Source organism: Acyrthosiphon pisum, chromosome A2 (genome assembly GCF_005508785.2).
Source record: "Acyrthosiphon pisum isolate AL4f chromosome A2, pea_aphid_22Mar2018_4r6ur, whole genome shotgun sequence".
NCBI classification, from domain to species: Eukaryota; Metazoa; Arthropoda; class Insecta; order Hemiptera; family Aphididae; genus Acyrthosiphon; species Acyrthosiphon pisum.
The window spans coordinates 84,795,192-84,817,232 of NC_042495.1; the positions used below are offsets into that span (position 1 = coordinate 84,795,192).

Consider the following 22,041-nt stretch of genomic DNA (forward strand, 5'->3'; position numbering starts at 1 on the left):
ATATCACTTAATAGTTATTTAACGTTTATGTTAGTTACAGGTACCTATAGTAGAGTACCTACGTTAACTTTTAATATAAGTTTTGTTCACTTGTTTTCTCCGTTCCAGCATAGGTATGAACGATCCTCGTTCGTTGGCTAGACAAAGACTAAAGACTTTCCGCAGAGGGTTGAGGTTAACATAAGATAGATACTGAACCAGAATTACTAGAATTTACAATGTCATCGTTGTATTATAAAATTGTTTGAAAGCTCACAGTTAAAATATCTACATACATATTATATAACAAATATAGGTAGTATCTATAATACATGTTTAAAAAGATTTCATAAATAAGCGTAAAACTTCAACCACATAATATTAAACACTTTTTATTTCATGCAAAAAAAACTGATTACTATGATAATATAAGGTATTTAACAGTACATGCATCGCGGTCTACCAGGCACGTCACTGTTCTAGAAAATAACTCAAATGTGTAAACTGCATTTTAGTAAATTATCGCCTCGAAGCCACCAATAAAAACCTAAAGAAATTTATTATTTCCATTTTATATTTTTATTTCATTAGAAGTATTTACAATCAATATAATATGATAATTTAATCCAATAAGTAAATTCAATGAAAGCAAATGAAGTAATTAAAATAACAGTAAGTGACACGTTTAAAGAAAATATTATCCTTTGATTATTACTCAGCGAGGAAAATATGTTTATGAATATTATATACGTATATAATAATAATGATAGGACATTAAATTTTATCCAAGTTCATTTTTTCCCATTATTAATCTAATATTTAAGTTAAAAGGGTCCCCGGACCATTTTCTTTTTAGACGACGACGGGTGCTATTTATTAGATCAAGAGAGGATAAATTGGAAATAAGAGGATTTAAATGAAGATGTAGTATTTTATTGTTTAAGTTTATAGATGATGTTTGTTCGAGGGTGGTCTTATATTCAGGTCTCTGTGCAGGGTTAGATTACTACAACATGCCACAGGACATTGCCGCATTAGTTATTGCTCAGAGAGATATTGATTGAAAAGACTGTAGTATTTTTTTATCTCAAAGGTTTTTGAAGTACATCCAATTTATGATTGGGGAATTTAAAATCGTTTTTCTCTTTTTCACAATTTGAGAGAACTAAAAAACGGTTATCTCTTTTTAATATAGGTAACCATACAAAATGCATAAGTAAATCTATGTTAAATGTTAAATTGTTAATTTTTGTATGGTATAAGTTTTTTTTCAATGCCAATTTTCAATTTTGATCAGTTGTTCGAATAGGTAGGTATCGTAAAATATTGGGAGGCGATGAATATGAAATCCACTCATCGCAATATTTTAATATTTTATTGAACCTGCACATGGTGAAACAAACGTGTTGAAAATGCGCCTCTAAGCCTAAGTGTATTGAGCACATTTTAAGACTTGAGGGTGCATCGAACAATCCAAAACAAAAAATGTTTATATTATACATTTATACTGCTCGTTCGTCTTATTCAAAGGAACTTATATAATATTTTCTAAAACGTGAAGAATAATATAATACGTTTCGGAAAAACGTAATGCGGATTAGCCGTACAATAATATACAGCTGAGGGCTGTTGTATTATGAATATGGTATTGTTGTGTAGTATTATAGTGTAGATTGTTCAGTAGGAAAAAGTTTGTTTTTCAAACCAATTTTTTTTACGTGTAACCGCGAATAATAGTTTTTTCCACTTGAATAATCACACTTTACAAATACATCGATGACACACAACGTTTGTATTAAATAAATTGTAGAATTCCAATTTGGTGAAGTCCTAAAATATATATTTACGCATAATATTAAAATATCACAGAGCGAAATTAAAACTTACTTTGAGTCACGGCTGCTAGGGGCGTCTCAAGTATTTGCAATCAGTGACACCGAATAGAAACAAAATAATGATTATTATAAATAATAATGTTATGATGACAATTAATATATTTTTTTATTCTAAACGTAAAATATTGAATTTCAGTTTTCTATACATAATTATTATAAAATTTGCTACCTACCTTGGTATAATTTGGTGTTTTATTAACCATAATACAGTCGAGTCACGATAACTATAAATGTGTTAAACAGTAGCGTACATTGGCTCAACGAGGGATATGCTGAGGAGACTTGTGCACCCTCCAGTTTGAAATATGCACCCCCAAAAATAAAAGGCTTTTTCCATTATATTTTAATTAGGTATTTTGAAGTAAAAGTTATCAATAAATACAAAAATGTTGTACTATACCTATATATATTATTATTGTATAATGAGTAATAATATATATATATATATATATATAGGTACTTTTACTTAATCTTTAACTCATTTAATGTGTTGTACAGTACAGGTCACAAATACGTAGTTATTACTTATTTTTGTAACAATAGTCATAATATTATTATTTTTTTTTTTTCATTAATTAACCCGCAGCAACTCACGTCATTGGGTGGTTTTTAACTGTAAGGGAGGGTACTGTAGGTTTTAAACATGTGTGTTTTTAGTTTGGCAGAATTTTCCAGTAGGCACCCGTAGGTATCTGACATGCCTGGGTTAGCAATACCTATCTCTACAGACATCGTGACTTCCCGAAGAGAAGTTCCACCCGTGGCCGGGGTTCAAACCGGCGACGATTTGTGTTGCAACCGACGCTTTAGTCCACGCGGCCACACCGTCCCCCCATAATATTTTATTTTTTTTATTTTATAAATAACTAGCTGAACCCGTTCACTTCGTTGCCCATTAAGTGTACCAACTATATGTGACTCAAACTTTATTCAATTCATTATTTAATATTCGGTGTATGGTTTCAAAATTAATCTTAACTTTTCCGTTGCCCAGAATAAAAATTCTGATTCGCAGCAGTACATTATCAGGTAGGCAATCTACCTGCGGTAGATTGCGGACCCCGTGCTGTATGTACGTTAGTGTATGATTTAACTCTAAAGTATCAAAGTTATACCAAGTTTGTCGTATTCTACCTATGGTGGATTGACATAATCAATTAATACAAAATCCTAACCTAACCTAACCGTACTAAAATGAATAAACGCAAACACATACAAAAAAATTCATTCAAATCGGTCTAACCATTTAGGAAGAGTTCAGTCACAACACACGTACAGTAGAATTATTGCGCTTAGCAACACATTCTGCGATTCATTTTATATTATATGAAATCAACAAACATGCCCGATTAACCAATAGTAACCAATATAATATAATGCACTGTTGCGTCACTGTTGTATTTTTGACATACAGATTTGAGATTTCCTACCTTTCCGGTGGATTTTCCTAAAATTTTATTTCGTAAAAACCTTCTCCTGGCAGTTATGAACATCTTAAAAAAAATTTGAGCCAAATCGGACCAGCCATTGTTATACATTTTTGTCTCCATTTTTATATATATAGATAGATTTAACGAATCTAAGTATTTTATAATAATACATAAAATGAACATTAAAAAAAAAACAAAAATAGATAAATAATTATGACAATAAATTGATTGACAAAAATACATAGGATTATAGTATATGAACTATGAAATTTACATAAAATTATAATTTTTTTTTTTTATTAAATTTAGCTTATATTTCACTGTTTCTCAAAAATAACAGAGCATTGTATTTAAAATTATCATGAGTAGTTGAAAAAAGATTTCATAAGATTCTAATGAATCTTATGAGCAGGAGATGTTATTAGCTATATTTACCACGCGGGAAAAATGAATCAGCACCAGATTTTTTTAGATAGTAGGGAATAATAAATAATTCTTTATATCTAAAGAAATATGATGGTACGCGAATGCCTAATATTTCCATTTAATAATTCATAAATAAATAATACATCTGCTAGTTTTCTTCTAACGGAAAGAGTATCTAGACCAATTAAAACTGGGCTGTGTCGAATGATTCTCTAGATATATAAAAATTATTAATAAAGGCCGGATAGTCAATCATGTGTTTGGTGTGGAGGTGAAATGGTGAAGAGACGACAATATTAAATATAAAAATATTTTGCGAAACACTTAATACATAAAATCATCTTACTTGATTTAGGCATCTATAATTAAGCTTATTTATAACCCCCCCATAAATACGTCACTGGTTTCGAATGAAGGATTTCATTCGCTCATGCTGCAGGACCAACTTTAAAATAATGATTTGATATCAAAATTTTATTATATTATTATAAAGTATAAACAATTTATAGGTAGGTACTATAAAACGTTTTATTTATTATCAACCTATAACTCTCTATATGTTATCATCTCTATTTGAGCTGCAACAATATCGTTTTCTATAGAACTTTATTTCCCAATTTCGCAGTGTATATATTACATGCAGGTAAATATCAAATACTCTTGTCGTCTTATTGTATATAGCAGTGTTATCGACGTGACACATTGTGTGTCATAAATATAAAACGAATTTTTCATTGTACGTTTTAAAACGTCCTGCAAGCCGCTTATGCAACGTCTTTCCGTGTATAAATTGCCACCACGTTTTTCCAAACGTATTTTCCTTCAAGTTTTCATCACTTGTGGTTGTATATAGTGACTTAGGTACACGTGGAATAATTCACTTACAACATTATGTCTAAAAAAAATTGTGCTCCTCAGGGGCTTAGGCTTAGGTTAAAATCGGGAGCTTGATGGAGGGGTTTAGCCCCCCGATCACATTTATGTTAAAAATGTTAGCCCTCCGCTGACATTTTAAAAAGATTTCCATATCTATGGGCGCAGGCTGATTTCTGCAGTTGCTACTGGAAACTTGCAGGCGCTGCAACGATGCACGAATAAACGGTTTTTTCTTGGTTGCGTTGCAGGAGAGAAACTGAAACTCATTTTGATCGTTACATTTTTTTATTACACCCGAAGTGTATAAACGGTGAGAAGTGTAAAATGTTCAAATTTCCTCCAATGACTCGTACTGAAAAGTTGTAATTGTCGGGTTCGCATTTTTCACCGAGCACATCAAAGATATATGCTGGCATGTTTTCTCAATGTATTGCTCTTCGAGTTTTCATCGCTCAAAACACTATTGTGGTTGTAGTTAGGTACCTACGTGTGAAATATTTCACTTACAATATATAGTATGTCTAAAAAATAGAGCTATCCAGCTGGAAGTGTAGGCCGGGGGTCAGTTGCTACTTGCTACTGCAGATGGTGCTAAATGATACTCGAAGAAACTGTATTTTTCTTGAGTTACATTGCCTCGCTGGGGACCGATACCTACGCATTTTTAACATTTTCCCAGAATGTAGTGACGAATAAAAATATGAAATTATTAAACTTCCAATGACTCCTACTGAAAATTTGTAATTGTTGGGTTCACCTAATGCCTAATGGTGCCTAATATTAGGTTATATATTATATTATTATTAGGACTGGGAATGTAATACCCAAAATTAGATACTTATATGCCCTACTGACTAAATGCACATAGAAAATTCACTTAAATATTTATTGTATTAACTGCGTATTAATGTATTATACCTAAATAAGGTATAAAGTATATTATATTATGCAATACTAGCAATAAAAAAAAAATAATAATTACAAATATCACCACCTACATTTTTACTAAAACCTATACTGTCAAAATGCATTAAACTATAAAATAAAAGTGCATAAAAAGTAAAAAAATTTAACCAAGATATAATGTTTATGACGATATTTGTATTATACCTACCATTATTTCTAGACATTTATGCATAAAACACAGTCAACACGGTTTAATAATTGATTCAAAAATCAATAAGTAATTATTGTTGACTAATCTTTTTGCGTGGTTCCTATAAAGACTGGCTGAAGCTATCGTCAGCGTCCGCGGTAACACGCCCGACAACCGTTTCCGGCCGCAATAAAATAATAATAGTACGAGGTACAAAGAGTTTTCAAAAAATATCTAAAATATTTATTTATATTTTCGTCGGAAATCGGACAGATGATTCCCTATAATATTATAGCCCTTTGTGGAAAACGGAAACGATGGCGATATGACGGGTGAGGGTCGATTTGGCAAAAAACTAAACCCCGCTCAAGGGTTGGGGTGGGGATTTACGTGCGTGGACTTAACGCTGCCCTAGACCTGCGGCTGTAGGTACCTATATCATACTGCGGCAGGTATATGGTAAATCAACCACTGTTATGCGTGAAGCAGAGGTCAACAGCCGAGTCCCGGTGAATCGTTGCTAGTCACTACTACAATAATATATACATATTATATAGTATATTATATATATACACTGCGATGCTGTAGCGCACTAACGACGGATACTTCCGGTCGCTTAAGTACCATTGTGATTAACCCGTTTGAGGCTAAAAGGTTGCAGCAGTAACTGTAACAGTTAAATAGATACAACTACCGGCTACGGGTGCGTGGTTTACGTATATTATATTATATATGTACGTGATATAGTATTTTACAAGACCAGATCGTCCTATGTCATTATTCTCGAGCGTCAGTAGTTGTATATTAAAATACCTTCATTTCTAGACTTTTTTCCAAACGTATTTAATATAATAATTTATATTAAATATTATGTTTAGATAAACAGGGACAACAAGTATAGGTAATATACTTAAATCTTGTATTTCATCACTTAACATTATATTGCCTAATGTCTATTGAATATTAACGGCCTTTCAATACAGACTTTATAGACGACTAGGTGAATCTCGACTTATATACCATATTACACTTTTTTCTCGTTTTTAATAAAACTGCATTAGACGTCTTTCCAAAATATTAAACACTTCCGAGACAACTGCACCTGACTCGGCCCGACTTACATAAATCAAAATTTTAAAATGTCAAAATTTAATATAAAATGTTGATTATAGAATATAGACTCTAAAAGTGATTATAAAACGCGTTATATACTGTTAAACGCATACAACTACATTACCTACATAAGAATAACAATATAATTTGTTACATTATTTCATCACAAGAACACTGATTATCCAAATATAATATAAGTACCCCCCACCTATACGTTCGAAAAGTATATGCTTTTCGGTTCTTAAATTGTAATCCTTAAAATACACCGAAACAATAATAAATGCACTATTCATTCGGCGGAACGAACTGCAAGCCGAGACTGCTGCTGCAGTGTACGTAATGTATTATTTTACATTTGATACAACAACTATATAACGCGCATTCAACTCACTCTATACACGGAGAGTTGTGGGGGAGGTGCCGGCCATACACGAATTCCGACGCTGACATTTCAGAACATTACACTTTATATACGCGCCTTCGATTCTGAAAAGTGATATTTAATACGTACCGGAATTCTCGTTCTCGAACCACGCGCTCTTTATCTTTGTTCCATTTTATTCGGTTGCCGGATAAATTGTTTCCATTTTCGCGCAAGCACATATTATCGCGTACGGATTCGAACGTGTGTGTGTTGGCGTGTCAAAAAAACCTATTGTTGATTAACTTACACACAATCGAACCGTCGGATAGCTGCTATTGTACTGCGCGTTACAATGGTTGTGTAGGAGCTAGTAGGTACCCATAAATATATATATATATATATATACGTAAATAACGTAATATATTATTATATTATGGTCTATAGGTATACGAACCGCGAACACGCCGCGATAGTTATAATATATAATATAGTTTATATGATAATAATATATTATATAAACTCCCTTTTACAGTGGCATATTTGCGTAGGGGAGGGGTCCATGGGGTCCGAACCGCCCCCGCCCCTTTGGCCCCATATATACTTGTCTAAATGTCTATAGCTAATATATAAATTAATATATTCCGTATCCCCCAATTAAATGTTTGAAAAATTAGCTGGACCACCTCCATAAAGAATTCCTGAACTCTCCACTGCCCTTTTGAAAAAGCCGGTTTGTTTTACTTTTTCTCACCTATCGGTTTGCAATTGTCGCAAAACCTAAGTCTGCGCTTTTATTATGGTTTAACATACAGCTGTTCCAGAAGCACGTATCCCGGTAACTGAAATTATAATCGTATAATAATTCGAACATTATAGATAACCGCTTTTAAAAAGAGTTGGTAACGTATTTTTTTAATAACGTATACGCACACAGAAGCGGTGATCCGTTTAAGTGTCTACACTCATTATCGATCTAAAAACATGTTAGTGACTGAGGCTAACCACCGAACTACATCAGGACTCGTAATATATTATTATATTATAGGTTAACACATACACGAACAACGAATACGGGGCGATAGTATAAGTGCTATGCCATAATAATAATATATAAATTCTCTTTTAAAATAGTTTTGTTTTACTTTTTGCGGTTTGCGTTCGTTGAGAAACCTAAATCTGCGCTTTTGTTATGACATAAGCTGTTAAAGCACGTTTTCCGGGAATCGATATTGTATATTTTGTATTATTATAATATTTTGTCGTTGGTTCGTCTTTATATTCGTATAATAATTCGTACATTAAAAATAACCGCTCTTAAAAAGAGTTGGTAACGTATTTTTTTAGTAACGTATACGCACATAGAGGCGGTGATCCATTTAAATGTCTACACTCATCATCGATCTAAGAACATGTTAGTGACTTGAGGCCAACCACCGAGCCACACCAAGTCTCGTAATATATTATTATATTATAGATTAATACATACACGAACAATGTATACGGGGCGATAGTAGGTGCTAATGTGCTATGCTATAATAATCTATACTTATAATATTATAAAGCTGAAGAGTGTTTGTTTGAACGCGCTAATCTCAGGAACTACTGGTTTGAATTGAAAAATTATTTTTTTGTTAGATAGTTCATTCATTGAGGAAGGCTATAGGCAGTCCTGTAAAGAATACTTTTAAAAAGTACTTGAGTAAATACTCAAATACATTTTTTTTAAGTATTTCAAATACTACTCAAATACTTTGAAAAAGTATTTGGAATACTTTTCAAATACTTTTGGTTTTTAAAGTAGGTTTCTAATTATCGTAAAAATCACATAGGTAGTAGGTTATCTAATAGTTTTAAAGAGAATATTGTTATTCAAAATTCAATAACTTTATTTAGAAATCTGGTTTTCACAAACCTTTGGGCTTCGGCTAAAACAGAAATACAGAATATTAAATAAAACTATTTTTCTATTATTTTACTGACAAAAATATTTTTCCAACCAATTATTTCGAATAAAAATAAAATGTTTGAAATAAAAAACCAAAGTATTCAATACAAAAAAAAAGTATTTAAAATACCATTCAAAATACTTCATGTTGAAAGTATTTAAAAAGCTATTCAATACTTAAAAAAGTATTAGAATACTTTTACTCAAATATTTTTACTTAAATACTTTACAGGACTGGCTATAGGCTATATAACATCACGTTACGACCAATTAATAGAAGTGCTCTAACGGGGATTTTGAGATTTACGATGGAAATATTTGTTTATTAATGGTTGCTATTGGTTATAGGAGAAATAATTAATAGAAATAGTATTTATTTATTATTTGTTCCTATTGGTTAATCGGACAGATCAGGTACAAGCATGCATCAAATCGAATTTTTGCACATTGCCTACCATCCTAGCTGAGTTACATCAAAAAGGAGTTGAAAAATCACAATTTTTCTATCATTTTTTACGGCCACGAATTGCGCAGGATCAGCTATATTATATATAAATTATGTTTGTATGCAGATCTCTAGGAAAAAGATAGTCTAATTTAAAAAGGGTTAAATTTGGTTTTTTTTATTCATCGGATTTTAGTACGGTTAGGTTAGGTTAGGATTATGTATTAATTGATTCTATTAATCCACCATATTATATCAAAATAAACTTGGTATAACTTTGATACTTTAGAGTTAAATCATACAATTGCGTACAAACAGCACTTGGTCCACGGTCATGATAATATACTGCTGCGAATCAAAATTTTTATTCCAGACAACATAAAAGTTAAGATAAATTTTGAACACCATACACCGAATATTAAATAACGAATTTAACAAAGTTTGAGTCATATAGAGTTAGTACATTTAACGGGCAACGAAGTGCACAGGATCAGCTAGTAATATATAAATTCTCTTTTAAAATAGTCTTATTTTACTTTTTCCTGTTTGCGTTCGTCGAGAAACCTAAATCTGCGCTTTTATTATGGTATAAGCTGTTGAAGTACGTTTTCCGTGAACCGATATTGTATATATTTTGTATTATAATAATATTTTATCGTTGGCTCGTCTTTATATTCGTATAATAATAATTCGTACAATGTATACGTAGGAACCGCTCTTAAAAAAAGTTGTAACGATGTATAATATTTAACAAACGCATTTACACGCACACGCCAAACGGTCTTGTCGTGATATTATTATATCATACAATAAAAACCATAATAATATAGCCTCCTAAAAACAACAACATACCTACCTACATACCTATAATATATTTTGCAGTTCTTTCGACCGTCGCGTCGGTATAATATTCGACGAATGGTTCGGTCATAAAAAAAATATGCAGTCTGCTGCAGCTGTATCGTTTTAAGCGTGCTCAGCTCGAGCGATTCGCCGATCGCGTGTTACGCAGGGCTGAATAACAATATACTACTCCACAGGGTTATGACGCTATCGAATTCGAACGGATTTTTAACAACTGCAACGGCGCCGGAGACGGTTATATTATATTATTATGTTTCCGAATTCCTGGGCTTGAGACGCGTAAACGGTGTCGGGTTATGGCGCATATGATGCGAGTTAAAACCGTGAAAAAATAACAGCAAAAGTCAAAATCGCAAATATAAAAATAGTGAAAAGTAGAAAATTCTTCTCGTAAATATTATGTAATAGTAATATATTTATTGTAAGAAAATGGCCTATGTAGACCTGTATACAGTGAGTACTGTAACCTATAGTAGCGTGATAAGTCAGTTTTTCTTTTGAGCCACGGATCCGTTGATTTTTGGGGGCCTAAGTAGATTTGTATAATGTATAAAATTAAGAATTTGAGAGTTGAGGCATCAGCAAATGTTGTTATACATCCTGTTTTGAGTGACAGGGTGGGAGGATAGATGAAATATATTTAGCTTCTTAAAACTGTAAACTACGCCACTGATGTTACCTACACCTAAGTAGAATAATCACGATATCAAGTAATTTTGTACTTTTGGGTCTCAAACGCAGATCGCGTAATAAATATAAGTGGCTGAGCTATTACCTAATCCGTAGACATCCATAGTCTGCCTCATATATAAAGAGTGTTGTACGCACTTATACCTGTCATATCCAAGTCACTATAATATATAGTATATATACAGGGTGTAACAGAATATCAGAAAAATGAATACTACGGAAGGCGAGACTAATGTGCAGAACAGTACTATTTACTTTTAACCATTGTAGAACTTACAACATTTTAAGAATTTGAAATTGAATTAAGTAACTATATTACAAATATTGTCAACTACGATAATATGTAAGCATTTTTAAAAAATCTTAACGTAAACTAAAAAAAAATCCAAATTTTGCAAGTAGGGTATTTAAATATACGATTTTGCTTTATAGGTGGGGCAAAACCGTATTAGTCTTGGGGCAAACTCGTATAGAACTCGTTTTAAAACTAAAATAGTAGTCATGGGTGGAAATAGTCTACCAAAACAAATGCTCAAATAACTCAATAACTACTTGTTTGAATTTCGATTTGGACACGTTGGCATTTTCAAAAGTATCACCTATTTAACAATTGACAGGGGAAAAGAGCAATAATTCTCATTTGAAAAAAAAAGTTGATACCACCACAGGACACTCATTTTAAATGGTATAAAAAATCCAAGTACTGATAATTTATTATACATGTTGGAGAAGTTTTATAGGTCATAACCATAGGATCCTTCATAAACTTGGTACCTATGCTAATAGTCATCATGTTGATGGTGTGAATATAATTTATTTAGAGAGCTTTTAAAAGTCTCCAAAATTTTCTTTTGCATCTGGGTCCCCGAAGTTCAAGATCCGGTACTGAGTCTACAGCTGCAATTTGATGTTTGTTTTTTAATTATTCAAACAATAAAATATTATATTATTGCTTATTTCAAACAATAATATACAATGCCTTGTACCTTATTAAAATGTGAATTGTACGAAAAACGGTGTACCTCAATGTTATACCAATACATGGAATGCGTATTATTTATAATTCTCATATAATATGTAAAATAAGCCTATACGGGATGAGCCACCATAATATGCGTTCTGATTTGATTTTTAACATTAATATTATGATGATAATCCCTAACAATAATATTGTTAGTTGAAAATTATTTCCATAGCTAACATAACACTTCATCATGTTTCCCAGTCATATTCATATGGCGACTTCCTATCAGAATATTTTGATTAATACACGCATTCCATGTACATATTTAGTTCAGTGACATATTATACCCGTTTGGTATATAAATTCAATGATAATTGAATTAAAAATTCCGTTGAACGAAAAATTCGTTTGTTTTATTCGTAGCCTGTTACGGGGTCGATTTTCATGAAACGTTATCGTTTTCCAAAACGTAACTGCAGCTGTAGCAGAAGGTTTCAATTTATGTCAATTACATTTTCGGTGAAATCTTGAACACCATCATAATATTGGTAATTATATATATAAATATATCATATAACATAAAGACAGAATGGTTTTCTTGAAAAATGTTATTAAGATATTCCCATCATTTTTCCCTGGTTCCCACCAAACATTAATTTATATAATTATATATATATATTTGTGTGTGTGTGTGTGTGTGTGTGTGTGTGTGTGTGTACGTGATTACGCGAACTTAAAATCGAATTTATCGCAATTGTCGAGCTTCATTTTCTGTTTTCAAATTGGTGAGTACCTCTCCTCCACCACCGCACCACCGTGCCGAGGCCGTGCTCTCCGCTTTGACTCGATCATCAACGAGTCTAATGTAAAAATAATAACAGAACACGTAGGTCCCTATATATATATATATACAATCACGTGACAAATACGCGAATCCTGTTTCGATTACTAAGAAAATAAAACGCTTGTTAGTGTTATTTGTGCTTTGAAGACAAACAAATATGAACGTATATGTTTTAGCTATAAGTGCAAATAATATTATTATTATAATATTATTTAAGCTCGACATCGTGAAATTGTTGACGTATAACCAACCTTTATTAGTTTGTTATTCCAGTTACCTTATTCATGAGTTGTATAAATGTAAGGTGTTTATGACTTTTACATATTTTATCTAGTTAGTCGTTCGTAAATTGTTGACCAAATTTTAAATCCGTTTGATATGACGTAGAAGCAGTTATATTAAATTTAACTTTGCATATCTTTGTATTTTTAAATTATAGATGAATTTTATATTTTCACGAAACTGTTTTAAATAAAAAATAATTTTCTGTAAATTGTATGTACATTTTACGTCATTTTTCCTATGATTTCATATGAAACAATTTTTTTAAAACCTTACCTAAATAAATACAAATTTACATATTTATATTTAAATCTAATAGTAACGTACTCATAAAATATGTAAGTAATATAATTAAATGTGAAAAATTAATTATATCATTAAAAATAATTGGTTATTAATGTATTATTAAAAATTTTGTTATGTCAAATTTAATTGTTTTAAGGGCATAATATTTTTATGAATTGTTTACATATATTTCAATGCTATAAACATTAAACATCCTAACCTTACTCATGAAAACCATATTACCCGTTTTTGCGTGTGTAATAACTTATAATTAGGGCCCAGAAATATTTTTTTAATAATGCTTACATTCGAGGTTCGTCATTATAGAAATCCAACTTAAGTTGCGCAAAATTCAATGGTTTTTTTTAAACATTTATTTCGAAAATATACAACCTGTAAATGTGTTTTATAATTAGCATATGTGATATTGATAAGGTCATTTTTTGATTAATTTGGTACATTTTATAAATTGATCTATTTTTTTTAGGTATATTTGTATTTGCTTGGCTTAGAGTTTAAGCTATAATTGTAGTGTACATGAACTATGAAGTGCCGTAGATTTATGTAGATAATATTATAGTAGCCGATGTACGAGCACTGTATATAAGAAAATAAAATGTGCACGGCGCGGCGCATAGGTACTTTAATTTATTGTCCAATAACACATTCAATGGTAAAAAAACGTTAATAATTTAATATTTATTTTATAGGTAACCTAATTTAACTTCCCTAATTTTTACAGTGTAATAATTACACTAATTACTAAATAATTAATAAAAAAAAGCGGATAAGTGGATGTCGCTCTGATGTACAGTAGGTTACAAGTGGGTCAATGTATAATGAATTGTATTAAACTTGAATTCAATGATATATAGTATCATTGTATAAGAAAAATTATTCTGACGGTTTGCCAGTCCGGATTTTTTATATTGTTATTATTTATTATAGACCGTAAGTTGAATTAATATTATAATATTATAGGTAATTCTTTATTCGTTATGAACAATATTTAAGCAAAGCGTTAGAAATTAAAATCCCATTTTTAGCGGTTTTTCGTAATTTGTCGGTAGTTTTTCCCGTGACATTAAATTACTATTGAGAAAATCGAAAAATAACCTCTCTAAAGTACCATCTTGATCTAATTTTCTAAAATAAAAGGTACTATAATATGTTGAAATCGTAGCATTCCTCTGGTAAAAATTTTGTATAAGTTAAGGATAAAAAAATAAATAAAAATAAACACCATTGTAAAACCACTCGCTTCCTCGCTCCGCTCAGAATCTAAAAATAAGAAACAAGAAAAGGAAAATCAAAATAATAAATATATTCAAGGGAGATAAATGTTTTTAGTTTTATATTTATTCATTTCTTGTCATTCTATATTCATGTAATTAAATGTATATTTCTCAAGATTTTTAAGTATCATCAAGTTCTGGGTCCTACTCATAATAAAATATAGTTTGATGACTATCAAATCAATCTATGGTGTATAATATTTCTTCACAGTGTATATGGATTAGGTTAGGTTAGGTTAGGGCACACCTATAAAAAATTATATTTTTACCTTGCACTCGCCGAACAGTAGTAAAAATGTAAACAAATAACACAACCCGCATGGTTTATAATTTTCTTCGTGAACCGTCCAAACACGGTTCAGTGTATTGCACGGACCTAACACCAAGATATTAAATAACTCCGTTAATAATTTTTTTGTGAACCTTCCTAACACGGTTCAGTCTATTGTACGGACCTAACACCAAAATATTATTTCCCTCGGTTAATTATATACCTAATGAACGGTCCAGACACGGTACAGTCAATCGAACGGACTAGGCACCAAACAAAGTTTAAAAACAGTTCATGCACCTATCGGTCTGTTTAACCGACCTCGCCCCATGAAATTGTTACTCGGTCAACGACGATTATTTCGGAAGGGGTGGCTTTACTGATGGTTTGTCACGTGTTTCGTGGTTTTAGGTATATAAACCTACCACTCGCGCATAAGTATAAGCCACCGCGAGGCTGTGGTCACGTACCAAGGGCGATAAATTTCAGCGAGAGGACAGCAAATTTTATTTTGGTTTAATTTTTTTTTATCCCGAACGAAAAGATCCCAATTGGTTTTTCTTCTTCGACGGGGTGACGAAACTTTGACTGCCTGCGTATGTATTTTATATTTATATATATTACATTATAATATATACACGAAACTTAAGCTTTAGACGTGAAAAGGGATAATCCGCTTCCGGCCGTATATTTTTATATTTTTTTATATAACATATTATTACACCGCGACCGCTGCATATACAGTAAAATAGCATTGAGTAGGACGATAATATTATACACCTAAATAGTAATAAATACACCACTTTGTGTGTGTGAGTGTTGATGAGTGTGTGGGCGCGTGTGAGAAGTTGGTGTAATATAGTATAATATTGCTGTTGTCTGGTTCCATTGTAGAGATTCCATCTTACAAACGTACAACATTACGTCATATTAAATTTACATTCAGCAGAACCATTTTGTGTCGTTAGTATTAGAGTGAATTCATCTATTATAAAACTTAAAAGTTAGATACTAAGATTTTAAGAACATTTTAATGTATTTACTAAACATTAGTTTCTTACGAAATTTTAATTTTCAAACGAGTTTTAGTATAGTGTAAAATATTTTACTCGCTTAAAAATGTAAATAACGTTATCACAGGTAATGTTCTCATACCATTATAAGTTTGATTATATTGTTAAAGATAAAATCGTAAAGGTTAATATAAAATTGTATACCTATTGTATATTATTCAACTTAAACTTTATAATTATGGCAAAATTAATATCAGTTTTGCTCGAACATTGGAAATGTGGAGTCATAAACTCGTTATAGTGTTATAGTCCATTCAGAATAAGAGCACACCAGATTTACGTAGCAAAACCGGTTTTCACTATGGCCGCCTGCAGGTGTTGTCTTATTCTGAATAGAGTATAGTATTAGTTATTAGTTATTACGTACAGTGTACTAAATGTGGATCTTAAAAGTGAAAAAATGTTTACTACAAAACGAAATTAACAATGCATTAGTTCGATTGATGGATATCAAAAAAGGTCTCCCTAAAAGGTCATAATATTACAATGTTTTAAATTCACTCGCCCAGACTCATTATGCTAAATTTCCCAAACACAATGACATTTTTACAAACTCTTCCAAACGCAAACCACCCCAAAAGGTCTTTTGAACGCAAATTGTCATTATAGGTTATGTTAGACGGTGAAATTATGCGGGTATGACGTCCTATTCAGTCCTAACCCTTTGAGTGAAAATGGTGGGGGGGAGTAGCCCATAAAAAAGTAATTAATGCTCTCGAGTGAATGGCAACGTGTATCATTCGTTGATTTTATTTTTAATATTTACCATGTAGGTACAATGTTTTCACCTCTTCACTGTGTATTTTTAAATGTAATACTAAAGAATGTATTATATTATGTATATATAATGTAGTAAATTTTACCGTCTGTTCAATATATTATAATATTACTCAAAAGCTGATTAATTCTTTTTTATTTTCCCGGTTAAGCTTTTATATAAGTACATTTTATATTAGTTACATGGAATTTTTTGCAGACTTTCTACGGCGTTGTCACTGATACAATGATCTTCATAAAAATATTTAATAACGTTTTAAAATCTATTGAGTTTTCATGATGTCTCGTTTTCAAATTAATTTTGCAATTTTAAAGACGCGTTCATTCTATTAAACGTTTATTATACCCACTACTTACCTAAACATAATGCTATAAGTAAATTAATAAATTAAATTAAATATTAAATAAATATTATAGGATGATAATATCATAGTTTTGTTGATTTTTTTTCCGCAGACTCTAGTTCCAGTGGCATTTGAGGCAGGTAAAGCGGACATGATCGGCGGCGACCGCTGAACGGCAATGAACGACGACGACGGCGGCGGCAGTGCAGACGGACGCCGTTCGGTCAGGCACCACGGCAAGCACCACAAAATGGCACCGCCTAACAGATGGCCGACCACGGGCGGATCGGCGGCCGCGGCGTCGGTGGCCGACGTCGTTCGCCCGGCCGCGTCCGTCGCGGGCCGCCATCACCGCCGGCACGACGTGTTGGTCGCTGCGGCCGGCGGCAACGACACCGCATCCCGGTCACCGCAGCCGCCGCCACCGCATGTGCTGCAGCACGCCGCGCCGGACAGCATGTGCTACACGACCAACGAAGTGCTCGTCATCATCGCCGTCACGTGTTTCCTCAACTTCGCGTTCATATTGCTTATCATGACGTGCGTGCACTGCTTCACGGACCCGTCGCATCACAAGAAGTAACGTGTAACAATAGTATAGATAAAAGATAATATTAGAACCTGAGTTGCTCTAAAAACCATCGAATAAGATTATGCGTTTAAAAATAGCATAAAATGCATTTTACCGCAATAATGCCCTTAAAAATGTACAAATTAATTTATTGTAAAAATTAGATAAATAAAATAAAAATAGTAAAATATTATAAAATATTTTGAAAAAATTTAAAACTGAAAATTGAAAAATTTTTATAAGAGGCGACGTATCATAGATATGTAAGGAAAACCCCATTAAATTAAACATCAAGAAAAACAAATGAATAAAATATTATCTTTAGAAATTTAATGTAGTAAATCGTATAATGCAGAAATATGCATTAAAAATAACAAAATTACAAATGCTAAAAATTCTCGAAAAATGAAAAACATAAAAAATGCAAGATATAAGTTACTACCTGTAGGTATCTGTTTTTCAGGAAACAAATTATGTATTTGGAAAGCATTATCTAAGATCACCCAAAACAGATACATCTTGCATTGAAATCCGGAAATAATTAATAATTAGAGCTGTGAATTTAATGCATTAAAAAATCACCATAAAAATGCGCTCGAATACCCCTGCAGTGTATAATGCTCTGAAAATCCTAAAAAATGCACTTATAAAACCGTGTATGCTTAAAGAATCATAATATTTTAAATTTTAAAGGATACAAAAATCTCTCAAGATACTTTTTTTTCAGAAAAAATAGAATTATAATTTTATAAGATAATAGATCATAGATAACATTATAAAAAGATAATCGGGGTGCCGCCAATGGGCATCTTCTAAGAAAAATATTCCTTAATATTGTGAATTTCTAAATCCTTGTGTAATCACCTCTTTAAAATGCGAATATTTTAAAAGCCTTTCTTAATACACCCCTATATTATTATTAATGGTATAGTTACCATGCAAATTTCTTGTATCTAGCTATCATAGTTTAGGCTCTACGTTGATCAGTCAATAAGTCTGCAGGACACGTTCGTTTAAATATTATAATATATGGTTATAGATATAAAATGTAATTATAGAAATGGTTCGTAGCCATGATATATGGTACACAGGAGCACGTAAGCTATAGAAAAAAACATGTTACATTTTTATAACGAATTATTATTGGGTATTATGGACATAATATAGGTAGTTAGCAATTTAAAATTGAAATCGAGAAAAGTTTTTGCAGCTCTTTTAGCTTACAAGCGATATTTCTGCAGTTATAACGATTGAATAATTCCTCAGGTAACCGTACTTATATTATTATTTACTAAAGCCGATGACACACGGTGTATCGAAACACAATCAATTTGCCCACCAGACCTATTTTGATGGTGCCGTTCCGTAGCAACCCAACCAATATTATTACTGACTCAATTTATTTTTATTTTACCATTCCAAAGGTTTAAAAAAAATTAAGGTATCTATATTATTTTTTGTATAATATGAGCAGTATAAAAATATTGTTTTTTTATTGACACTCTATATATTATTATTGTAAAAAAAATGTGTGAACCACGAACCAACCACATCTGGGGTTGGACTAGTTTGTCACTGAAATATTTTTGAAGTAAAACTTCTTTCTTGAGGTGTGAGTGGAAACAAAATCGTAATGAAAAATGAAACGACACGTTTCTTTATTTATTTATATAATATGTCCATAGCAACCATTAATAAACAATAATGTCTATCGTAAATTTCCTACATATTTTTTTATTGTATTGATTTTTCTCAATCTCCCCCTAACTCACTTATAATTTCACTGGCCCAATTACTTATGAAAGATGTTTTACTTCCCCAGAGTGTAATGGTGGGCTCACACACTCTCTCACTTTTTTTTCAAATACCATATTAAAGGTACCAAATTCTTTGAACGATTAATGCCTAATCGTCGAAATATTAAAGCCACGTACACACATGTAACATTTGCGCGTAACATCCTTTGATGCAGCCAAATTTACCGACAACTGGTGGAACGGTGTTACGCCGTGTAACAGAAAATGTTACAAGTGTGTACGTGACTTAATGTAAAAATATTAACACATCTAAATTTCGTCTTTAAACTCATCCCATATTATACGTAAGTGTACAAAACATATTCGTGTCACTTAGTTTACCTCGCATTGTGTATATTTGAACCATTGAGAGAAACACATGAATTCTATACGTCCGACCATAATATTCTTATAATAAAGGTTTGTAGTGTATATAGGTATACACTAAAAACGATTTGAAATTTTAATTTGAGAATTGCACCTACTACAATCTACATATTATTATAATAGTATAAAAATAAAATAAAATGTATCTATAGTAAAGTAATATTTTGCATATTTTAAAATTATTATATTTTGTTTGTAGTATTACTTAAATTACTTTGTATCAGTGTCACTGAGTCCTATGATCTGTGCAGGCCACGGCCTGACCACTTTTTATTGTGTGTGACCGTTGACGATTGTGTTATGCCTGACATTCACACATGCTACTACCAAAGCTGTACACCGTAAAATTTTCGCAAATGCTGTACAGCGATAACGCTTCTAAAACGCATTGAAAATAGGTACCTATGACATATCTATAAATGCACGTCTCCACCAGATTTAGCTTGGCCATTTATGGATATATAAATATATAATTTAAAACTACAATATTAAGAGAATTATTATTATCATAAATTTTCAACATAAATCAAAAAATGTTAAAAGTATGGTTAGAATATGTGAATGGATTAATTATAATATTCCGTATATTTTTTAAATTATTCTACAGTTTTCGGCAGCATTATTATGTAACAATAACTACTTATTAAATATTTAAAACTAAAAATTATATGATAATATCGTATAATAAAATAGCTTTAGTTTTTAAGGACTAATAACCACAGTTTCCCAGTTTCTCCTTAAAAAATATATTAATTTTAAAAAAAACTATAGATTTTGTAGAGGTTAGATTATATTAATATATATTATAATATTATATACATTTATAAGTTATACAAATACAATACCTGCTGTGTACATAACATGTTATAGTAGTAATAGTAGTATAATAGAATTCAAGGCTGGGCAAGTTAACTATTTTTTTTAACTCGTTAAGTTAAGTTAATTTGGAAAAATGTAAGTTAAGTTTAAAGTTAAAAGTTACTTTCCTTTTTTATTTAACTTGTTAAAGTTACAAGTTAGTTGGAAAAAATAAGTAACTTAACTAAGTTAAAAATAATTTACTTTTTTTTTTCATATAAAACTTATAATTACACCATTTACACCTCATGTTAAAGATCTACAAATAACATAATATTATAATGTAGGTCTTTATATCTTAAAAAAATATATTTTGTTGTAAGTACTTATATATTATGAAATCCAACAAAATAATTAAATTATTTGTATATTTTATTTTTTTACCTAAAAGTTTTCCAAAGTGATGGTAAAACTTTTAAATTTTACTTTGTTATTACCAACTATGAACTAAATATTAATAATCAAATTAATTATAAAAGTATATAATTTAACGTGATTATAAAATGAATTAACCAGTTAAATTATAAGTTACTTTAAAAAAAAAGTAATTCGTTAAGATAGAAGTTACTTCTTAAAAAAAAAGTAACTCGTTAAGTAACTTAGTTAAAATTAACTTAACTTTAACTTTTTAACTCGTTAATGCCCAGCCTTGAATTAGAATTATACTGAAAAGTACAGCACAAAGGTACCAATATCTTAGTATAAAAATAAATTAAAACTATTCCAAATTGGTACGTGATAGATTTATTATTTTTTTTTTATCATTTGAGGCCGAACACATTAATTGTGGCCGTTGAATTTTGATTTCGCCTGACCACTATTTTCAAAGTTCGGCGCCACTGCTTTGTATGCATACATATGTTTATATTTTACATTTTTCTGTTTTGTTTTGCATTATTAAATCCCTAAACCATTAACATCTGCAGGTATTCAAAATTTTAATGTGCGACAAATATTGAATACGAAATGCATAACATTTTGCGCTGCAGCACCAGTGTCTAAACATCTAAAATGTAAAATATTATGTTATAACGTTATTAAATTACATATATTGGAGACGGAGTGGCCGAGCGGACTAACTACGGGCGGCATTTTTCTTCGGGCAGTAATGGTGTCCGGAGAGAAAAGCCGCCATCCCCCACCCAGACATGGCATATACCTACGGGTAGGG

General features: G+C 31.2%; 1 protein-coding gene across 9 annotated transcripts in view; it reads left to right on the forward strand.

The window, feature by feature from the left end:
• Nucleotides 1-22,041, forward strand: part of LOC100570020 — a 231,206-nt gene that overhangs the window by 180,324 nt on the left and 28,841 nt on the right. For all 9 annotated transcript variants that reach the window (XM_029490506.1, XM_029490504.1, XM_029490503.1 and 6 more), the window contains one exon: nt 17,371-17,837. In XM_029490506.1, the coding sequence (XP_029346366.1) occupies nt 17,437-17,837 (401 nt within the window). In that variant the 5' untranslated portion in view covers nt 17,371-17,436. The remainder of the gene's footprint in view (nt 1-17,370; nt 17,838-22,041) is intronic.